This window comes from Uloborus diversus, chromosome 6 (assembly GCF_026930045.1).
Source record: "Uloborus diversus isolate 005 chromosome 6, Udiv.v.3.1, whole genome shotgun sequence".
Classification (NCBI taxonomy): Eukaryota; Metazoa; Arthropoda; class Arachnida; order Araneae; family Uloboridae; genus Uloborus; species Uloborus diversus.
In genome coordinates this window covers 22,078,256-22,088,034 of record NC_072736.1, presented here as the reverse complement: position 1 = coordinate 22,088,034, position 9,779 = coordinate 22,078,256, and the positions used below count along the sequence as shown (strand labels likewise).

The 9,779-nt window shown below is 31.0% G+C and overlaps 1 protein-coding gene across 1 annotated transcript; it reads right to left on the bottom strand.

Annotated features, from left to right (window-relative positions):
* Positions 1-955: 955 nt before the first annotated feature.
* Positions 956-7,996, bottom strand: LOC129223773 (serine/threonine-protein kinase pim-3-like). The gene is given in 8 exon segments (XM_054858132.1): positions 956-2,961; positions 3,609-3,684; positions 3,686-3,718; positions 3,720-3,787; positions 6,169-6,532; positions 7,210-7,257; positions 7,542-7,648; positions 7,796-7,996. Coding segments are annotated over 8 exon segments (963 nt in total). The 5' UTR covers positions 7,860-7,996; the 3' UTR covers positions 956-2,758.
* Positions 7,997-9,779: the final 1,783 nt, after the last annotated feature.

Sequence of the window (9,779 nt, the reverse complement as noted above, 5' to 3'; positions counted from 1 at the left end):
TTAAATTTTAAAAAATGTGTTAGTATTATCAATCACAAAAATTAAATATGACTAAATTAATCTTGTCCAAATGTTTTTTTTTTTTAACTTTTAAATCTTCAGTCATATCAAAAGTAGTTATTTATTAACTTTTTTTAATCATAAAATTTAAAAAAAAACCTCTTTGTGTATTGCTTGTATTTCTTTAATTTATTTATTTTTTTGTAACCCTACAGTTAAAAAAAAAAAAAACTCTTTGTGTATTGCACTGTTTCTTCACTTTGTAAATCCAAGATTTTTCACACAATTAAAGGCATAGTTGCTGTTTATTTCCATCTTCATTTTTGCTACTTGAAAATATCGTGTATTAAGAAAAAAATATTTTTTTCATTTCCTATCATAGAATCATCCATTCACAATGTTTTTAATTTAAGTATGAATCAAAGACCATCTTTCTTTTTTTGTTCTTATCAAACCTTAAAAAATTAAATGTTCATATCAAAAACTAATCAATAACTAATTTTTTTTTTTTCATCCATGGTAAAAGCTTACTAAAACAATTCTAACTCACTTATTAACTATGAAATTGGAACTGTAAAATTCTATACTTTTATATTAATAGTTTTTTTATTTGTATGATGTCAAAGTGGAAAAAATTCTAAAAATAAACATACAGTGAAGCACCGTTTATAGGTTTCTCTTTTATACGTTTTGATCAATTATACATTTTTAAAACTGGTCCCTGCAAAGTCTAATACACATTAACCTATACCTATTAAACGTTTTTTCGTTTGTACGCTTTTTTCATACAGACCCTTCAAAAACGTATAAACGGTGCTTCACTGTCTTTTCTTTGAAACTGCTTTCACATCAAACTTACTTATCAAAATATATTACTCGTAAAGTTCGTTTTTAAATATGTTACTAAAAACTGATAGTGTTGCATGTGTAGAAACAAGAAGTGATGACAAATATATATATTTTTACATCTAGTTTATTTTGGAATTTCCCTGTATAGAAAAATACCTCTGGTTAATATATATATACATATTTACAAAATGCTCTCACAGAAGCATTGCTGACAAGAGGCCCAATAAAGGCACAAGGACTCAACAAACAACCATTGGTACTGACAACTCTGCAAATGACTTGCGCATCTGATTGGCCAATGAGCTGCTTCTGATAGCGAATGAGCATTGCAAAATAAATAAAAGATCTCGATTGCAAATATACAAAATGTTTGACAGGAACTTTTGCAGCTCATGCAGCCTATATACATATATACAAATAATAAATAATGTGAAGTGTTGATGAACAGGATAATCACATGACTGGTCCAAATAAATAGTCCCGGTGCATTGGTCTTTGGACTACACGGTCATTGATGGTAGGCAGTGGTGATTTCAATGCATCTCTCCCCAATGGGTTCCCACTTAAAACTCGTCATATGCATATGTACATTAATGTCGACTACAAAACAATGAGTATTGCATCTAAGGTTTTAATTAACTAGCCTCTCCACTTTAAATAAAACAATGCATGCCAACTCCTGTTCCTGAGTGTAGATATACTCATATCTAACTAATCAATCTATCTATATATATATATATATTAAGGCAAAAATTTTACTTTAATAACAAAAGTAAAATAATTACTTTATATATAAATAAGATCTTTTATATATATATTTCAAAAAGGATTGTTTCAAAACTTTTACTTTGTCAAGTAAAAAGTTTGAAACTTTGTTCAAGTTTAGAAAAGTATCAAATTGATTCATGCTAGAATAAGCTCCAATAAATATTTTTTAAAAAACTCATTTTCATTTTAATACCTATAAAAAATTTCCATCGATTAATTTTTTTTAAAAGAGAAATTTGGAAAAAACAATCAAAATTACTAGCGATTCACAAAAAGATCTTTTTTTCTTCAAGAGTTGGCAGCAAACAAGACAGGATTTCTTAAATAACAGAAATGCTAAAAAAATACAAATCAGTGGAATGTTGTCCATAAACTAACTGCACTTGATCATAATAAATAGAACATTGTACAGAACAATGAACATAGATAGGATGTTATTCTGCCTCATAAGGGAAAAATCAGGAACTTTTACCTTGAATAAATAATCAATAAAAATAAATAAGTATAACTGAAAATGTCTCTACAAAGATATGAATTATTTAATGTCCTAATTAGATATGATTCATCAATTTTGAAGTTTTCTAGGAAATATGCTGTAAGAACAGCTTTAACTGTTATTAACTAATTTAAAAGAAAAAGTTTGATCGTTTACTATAATTTTTTAATAAAGATTACTAACAACTTGCTGAAAGAAATTAAGTGCAATAATCTAGTTGTAAACTGAGTTTTAAAAAATTGATATTAATTTTATAGAAAACTAAATACCTTAAACGTTTTAAAAGGAGAAGAAAAAAAAAAGCAAATTCCCTACAATAGGGTGAGGCTGAATGACAGGAATAAGTCAATCTCAGGACAGAAACCTCCAGTTTCTAGTAAAAAGTATTCTCAGCGACACTTCCACATTTTGGACCATGTCAGGCATTTTGGCAAGTCTAAGTACACTTTGAGAATGCATTAGGAAGTCAATAAATAAATAAATTAAAAAATGTCCAATGGTTCAGTGGGAACCCGGCAGTACTAGGCAGCATCAACTTCTCTCAATTTGAGTGCCCGGAGGCGGCGCCATGGCTTTGGTGCCCTCAAGCTTTAGGAACCAATAATTTGTTTATATGGTACAATAGAGTTAAGTCACAGGTTGAAGTCAAAGGCTCTCCTCACTGCTCGCTGAAGAGTTGAGTGCGAGAAGGGAAGATGTCATGGAACGGGTGTTATGGCGTACTGGGATGGAGGGGGATGGGAGATTCTCTAAGGGCATCGTCATCCACTGGTGCTTTAGGATGTCCTCTAGCGAGGGTCTGTCTGAGGCTCTGACTGATAGGCATTTTCTGATAAGGTCTTTACATTCTGGAAAAAACAAAACAAAATCATCCTTAGATGGCAAGAAAAACAAACATCAACAATTTAGCAGCATTACACAAGAAAATAACAGCCCTAACCAACTTTTATTTTAACTTCTTTATTTCTAATTCAAAATATATTTTAATTTTAATGTATGTTATCATCTGAAATTAAAAGAAAAAAAAAAGATGTTAACTTGAATGGATGGATTGAAGTATTTGTGCTCTTAGCACTCCTAAGATGATATTTATCTATAAAATATCAAGATGCTTAAACAATGCACAAACAAAATGTTAAAACTTCATTTCTTTACACCAGGGTCAAAGTTAAAGGTGCAAATATAGATGTTTTAAATTGCTTATTTATTGCACGGTTTTGTTTACAAAACAACTTAAATTAATGACTTCAATATGACTACCAGAAAGATAATTTTAAATATTTGACTGTTGAAGAAATGCATTTATTTGTTTAACTTATTTTGCAACTAACTGTAGAAAATAAAATATTTAAAAATTTATGCAAGACATTTATAAGTTACTCTTCTCAGTTCATTACCCTTAAATTTTTAGAAACTCTAAATTAATCCGTGAGGAAGCGTAATCTATTTAAAGTATTAACACAAAATTTTTTAAAAAATCAGCAAGAGAACTTACCATTTGAAAGGTATTCTTTGAATCTGATGTCAGCTCGGAGAATTTCTTCATCATCTTCAAAGGGGATATCACCACAAAACCATGTCATAGAGTAAAATTCCAAGAGACCAAAACTGTGGCAGCATTTCCGTTATAACGATTACATCTGATCCATTCAGGTGGACTGTATACCCTAGTACCTATAAAAGAGCAAAAAACCATACATAAATATGATGATACTCGGAAAAGTAAACAATATATTAAAAATAAAATTAAACTTGAACTCTGTTAGAGCTATAATTTATTGTCTCCAAAATTGTCAATTTAAGAAACATATACCAGAATTATTATTTTTTGAAAGAGATGATTGAAATATTCAGTGTTGTTTAACTAACAAATAAAAGAGTGATGTGCAAAAATATATTTTCATTGTCTGCAAAGGTAAACAATTTTAGAAATGAAGATTTACCTTGAATATTTCCCTAACTACCCCCCCACCCCCCGTTTTTGGAACGTAATGAAATTCATAAAGAAAAAATAAATAAGGTATTTTGTTTTTTAGTCTTTTAAGAGAAATGCACAAAGGAAAAAAAATAAATTTTTACATGTCACACATGTCAAGTACTAAAGTAGCGTTGCAATCCAGTATAAATTTATTTGTTTATAAAAAACACGGAAAGGTAGAAAAAGGGGAAAGAAGAATGTCATGTATAGGTAGTAGGTCAAGCTAGGTTAAATAATTTAGTGATACCAGCCTTCAGAAACGAAACAATCAGGGCGTAAAAAGTAAACAATTCTTCCTTGTGACGTATGAGTCCGGAAGTAAACAAACGAGGAAAACATTTCCTAAGTTTGAATTTTTAAGAGTTTCTGTGCAATGGAAAACAATAACTTTATCTGGCGAATAATTGTTTTGATTTTCCGTGAAAACAGAGACTAAACAATAAAACGACTCATTTGAAATGGAGGAAAAAAAAAACACCTTTCACTATCAAGTTTAGAAACATTGTTCAACTTTCAGGGAACAATAACAACAATCAAAAGTTGTTAATTTAGTATAAATAAATGTAAATTATTTTGTGGCTACACCAATAATAAAACGAACAGGATTGATGTTGGAGGCTAGTTCGAGAAACGCAAGCATGTGACCTAGTTGTCCAAGTTGCTTAACATCTAAATCCTGTTCTTCGGAATGTGGCACGAGAAAGAACTGCTTTACCTTGTAAGGAATGCGGTTCCTTCTAATTCTGAATAGGAAAAGAAAGGGTTGAATGGCCAAGGTGTTTTGATGCTTCAGTGGTCGCTTGATAAACAAGCGATTTTCCGCAAATCTTTTCTCCTCTTCCTTCCCCCATTTTTTTGTTTAATTATACGATTCAGAATTTAATTCACTTGAGAATTAATGTAAGTGAAGCATTAATTAAGAGCGTAATTGGGCTCAGCTTCCAAGAAAATTTGTATTACTAATGAACAAAAATTCTTTCGAAGAGACAAATGTTTGTAAACAAAAGAAATGTAACGCTTTATTTTCATTCTGTGTGTATATTTCACTTGATGTGAAGAAAAACTCATTCGATTGACAAATCATTTGGAAAATTCAAAACAGATAAGCATAATTAAAGAGACGAAGAATAAAATTAAGAAGAAAAAGAATATCTCCCGCCAAAGAGCGATCGATGACTTTTCGCGCCAGACGCTAAAACTTGGCATTGTGCCAATATTCTCCTGTCTGCTACAAACGACCAGACATTTCAAAGACGAGCGCATGCGCACACCGGTTGCTACCCCCATAAAAGGCAGCGATACAATGTATCATAACGAAAAAAACGGTGTATCGACCCATTAAGATCTAAAAATATAGACACATTTGAAATATGTATATCATGACAAGTCCAATTCAATAAAACTATGCACTTAAGTAATTAAACTAGAATAATTAAAAGCTATTAGATTTCATGTTCTGGTAGCAGGATGAAATGAGAAAAGATTTGAATCTAAAAATAACTGGCGCCAACTTGTGCTAGGGTGAAAGTTTTGATTCGTATTTGAATTGCTGCCAGACATTTAAAATTAGAAGCATGGTATGCACCAATTATTTCACTTTGCAACCGCATTGAAAATGATCAACAAACAGTTGGGAGGCAAAAAAAAATTGCATTAAAAATTACCTATTAAAACATAAGTTGCAACTCAATGAACGAAATTCCAGTTCTCAAATGATTATCATTAACTCAGTTATTGAAATAAAATATCTAAATCACACAGAATAATAAATGAAGCGATTGATCTTAACAATACAGGAAAAAAAATCACTAACTTTAATTATTTACTATATTTAATAGGTTCTGCTGTCGTAGTTCTGCATAAAATAGTACATATTTAGTGTAAATAAAAGAAAATCAACATCCCTAACTGCCGATATAGATGGAAAACTTAGGATTAAGTAACAGCATTTACATGAAAATTTAGAATTCCTTACAATTAAGTTTTTAGAAGAAATAAATTTGAGGACAATGCAGAACTAAAAGCAAAATCGATCAAATTTAAACAATAAAACTTGCACAAAAAAAAATCAACTTACCATCGTAGTCTGTGTACATGGTATCCTTTGTGTAAGCACCAGAACCAAAGTCTATTAGCCTGAGTGTTAAATTCTTTAAGTCCACAAGAATATTTTCATCTTTGATATCTCGATGAATAACACCTGACTTATGACAGTCAATCACTGATTCAACAACTTGGTGGAAGAAAACACGCGATAACTTCTCTTCCAAAAAACCTTTTTCTGTAATGTAATCGAAGAGGTCTTTCACTGCTTCTGGTCTTTCCATGACCATGATATAAGAATCTGAGCGTTCGAAGTAATCCAACAGTTTGACGACACCCTTGACATGGCTCACTTTTTTAAGAAGGCAAATCTCCAGGGGTATTCTATGACCATTCAACTGTGGAAGAACAATAAATTAGAAATACAAGAAATTAATTACACATGCAAAAAAAAAAAAAACTTCGTACTGAAAGTCATATTTTTAAAATTATTCTATTCCAATAACGTCTTTTTAGCGCTCGGAGAAATAATATTTGGAAATATTATACAATCTATGATTTTAAAATTATTAAAATAAACAAAAAATAATAATTATCTTTTAGTTATCAACAATATTTGTACAGAAAACAGTGGTGAAAAGTAAAAAAAATCTTCGCTATCAAATCAATTTTGTTCCAATAACGATTTTAAAGGCCAACACAGAAAATCATATACTTTTCCAAAAATTTAAATATTTTAATTAAAAATGCTTCTTTAATATTATTTCAAGAAAAAATACCTACACATTAGTAATCAATCAAGTTTACATTGAAAATTAATTTGACGAAAAAACTTTACATTTTATAAAAAAATAAATTGCAACTTTAGTAAATACAAATTTTACGTAAGAGCGTAAGAAAAGGTCAATAAAGGTGACCTGAAAACAAGCATAGTAAAATGGAGCGAAATATACGCCCAGCCAGATGCAATCAATAAAGGAGAAACGGGAAAACCCAAGAGTTTCACGCTACGGAAGAAAAACAGTCGCGTAGAAAAATTCGTACATAGAATAGGAAGTAATGGTATGAAACTTACCTGTCCCCATTCTGTAACCTTCTGCTTCAGTACATGTTTAATTGCAACCTGAAATACAAAAAACACGAATTTTGAGTTTTTTGATCATATAACATAACATTCACAAGAAATGCATTTAGGAAAAAAAAATTAGAGTTTTTACCGCTGAATAGCTTAATAATTAAAGTTATTTTATTTCTTACTGCCTACACTAAACGAAATAAATAATTATTATACTAAAACTGGTAATAAATATTACTGCATCAGCAATAAGAATTCTATTTTCTTCCTTTACACTTACAAAAAAAAAAAAAATTACTACGTGTAAAACTGAAAACTAAATTAATACTTACAGGTAAATTATCTCTAATTCTAGTTCCAGCGTAAACAGTACCAAATCCACCTTTTCCAAGCACAGGGCCCACTCGGAAACTTCTCTCAAAACTTTCTTTTTCTCGAACTGCAAAAGACAAAACGTGGAATTTAGAACACTGAGGAATCACCAATAAATCCATTTCCCCCCACTGTAAACACATCCAAGAATCCAACGGATAAGAGTGCGAAATTAAATATTTCGCATCGAAAAATATTTCAGAATTGCTAGTACCTGAGGTAGGAGTAACTGAAGGCGTCGAGAACATGCTAAAAGCAGGAATCTTTCTAGCTAACATATCCAAGAGACAAGTTAGGAATCACAACACGGGAAGTAGACAGTCCGTTGTAGAAAGCGCGCAAGACTTGATCATCCACAAAAACACAAAATATAAATACACACACACCACTCGCAACGAAAGTCTACTATGTTATGGTAGTACGAACGTTGATCATAGAGTAAAGTTTCCCGCAATTGGTATCCCTCCGCTTGAGAGGCGGGTTCAGAGCAGCGACCATGCGTTGCAGCAAAAGCAACTTTAATTCTCCTAAAAAGGACTTTTAAATTTTAATTTTCTTCACTACATCATTTTATGTACGAAATATATTTATCTGTGGCTTTGAATTTTAAAAAATGAGTCTTAATTTTGAATTATTCGATAATATTTAAGCGAACTATATGCTTCAGTGTGGCGGAGAGTGATAGACGAGAGAGTCGGTGAAAAAGCAGGGTTTGCTTTCGACAGCCACCAACCGCCAAAATGGACCAATGAGAGGCGCGACGGCATACGCTTTTACCCAAATTTCTGCCAATCGGGTGGCGTGCAGGAGCGTTGGCGTAAGCCGGAAGCCTTCATCGTTTTTCGCAGTGTGACGCTGGGGAAAACACGGCAGTCGCCTCTCGTCTGTTGCAAGGAGCTTTTCCACTGTAACTATGATTTTGAGGAAAATCCTGACAGTTCGGTCGCACTCGTAGTTTTGTTTCGTTGCGCTCGTTACGAAATTTTTTCGCATGCTCCTTTCTTTCTGTTAATTGTCATCCGAAAAATTATATCACAAGGTTTTTTTGTAAATGATTATTCCCCAGAGATTTTTTTTTTCACTTATATTTGCTTGAATTGTGCGGAAATTTATAATACTTGTTAATTCACAGCTTACTTTTTTATTAATATTATTTCTAAAAATTAACATCTACGTTGATGTAGACTTCAGTGTGAGAAAAAAAAGGAGTTTTTTTTTTTCTTTAATTTTGAAGAGAAATTCTTCTCGAAAGTCAGTCTTTCAAAGTTCCTCTGTTAGAAAATATTTACGAAATGTTGTAAGCCACACAAAAATCCATTTTCTTTTTTTCTTCATATTCAAAATATTCGTAGAAAAACCTTATTCATTATTATTCACAAATTTTTAGCTTACAGGTTGAATTATAAAACCATCGATGAAAATAATTTTCTTAAATACTCCAAGACGACGCAAATTTCAAAATTTTCCTAGCACTGAATGTGGTCAAAATAAAGGAAATATTTTTATTAGAACGGGAAATAAAAGATTTTTAAAAAAAAAATTACTATTAGTTTATTCCTAGCCACTTTTCTTTTCAAATAGTTTTTCCAACACATTTAGTTCTGGCATTTCAACATATGTTCTTATTTTATGACATGCTTTTCAGTTGAATTACATTACTAGTGCAACTAAATATTACAGGCGTGTAGTTTTGTAACGGAGTTTTCAAATACAAAATCATGAAATAACGATAATTTTCAACTAAATATCATATATATTCCGTATTTTTTCCCCCTTCTGTTTCATTACGTTGTTTTTAACTATCGGTTGAAACTTCTTCAAAATTCAGAAATTGAAAAAAATTGCAAAATTATTTATTCATTAAAAGATGGAAACAGAAAGTGTTTGCGGACACATGTTTCGGGGTTGCAAGGAATCCCTTCATTTTTACATTAAATTGTGAGCTTCGGAATGCGTTTTAGTAGCGTTGATTTTCTCATTTATCGTTCCCATAAAAAAAAAAGGTAAACGTATCGCTTCTTATTGTTTGTCCGTTTTTAAACATCTCTTAAAATTCAAGTGTGATTTCTTTCGTTTTTAAGCCTAAGGATCTCTCCTTTCTGTTGCTATTAAATTCTGTGAAATTATAGTTCGAAACGTTTTAACGACTAACCACATGCTTCAAGATTCATATTTTTTTCACGTTGTTGGTTTATTTC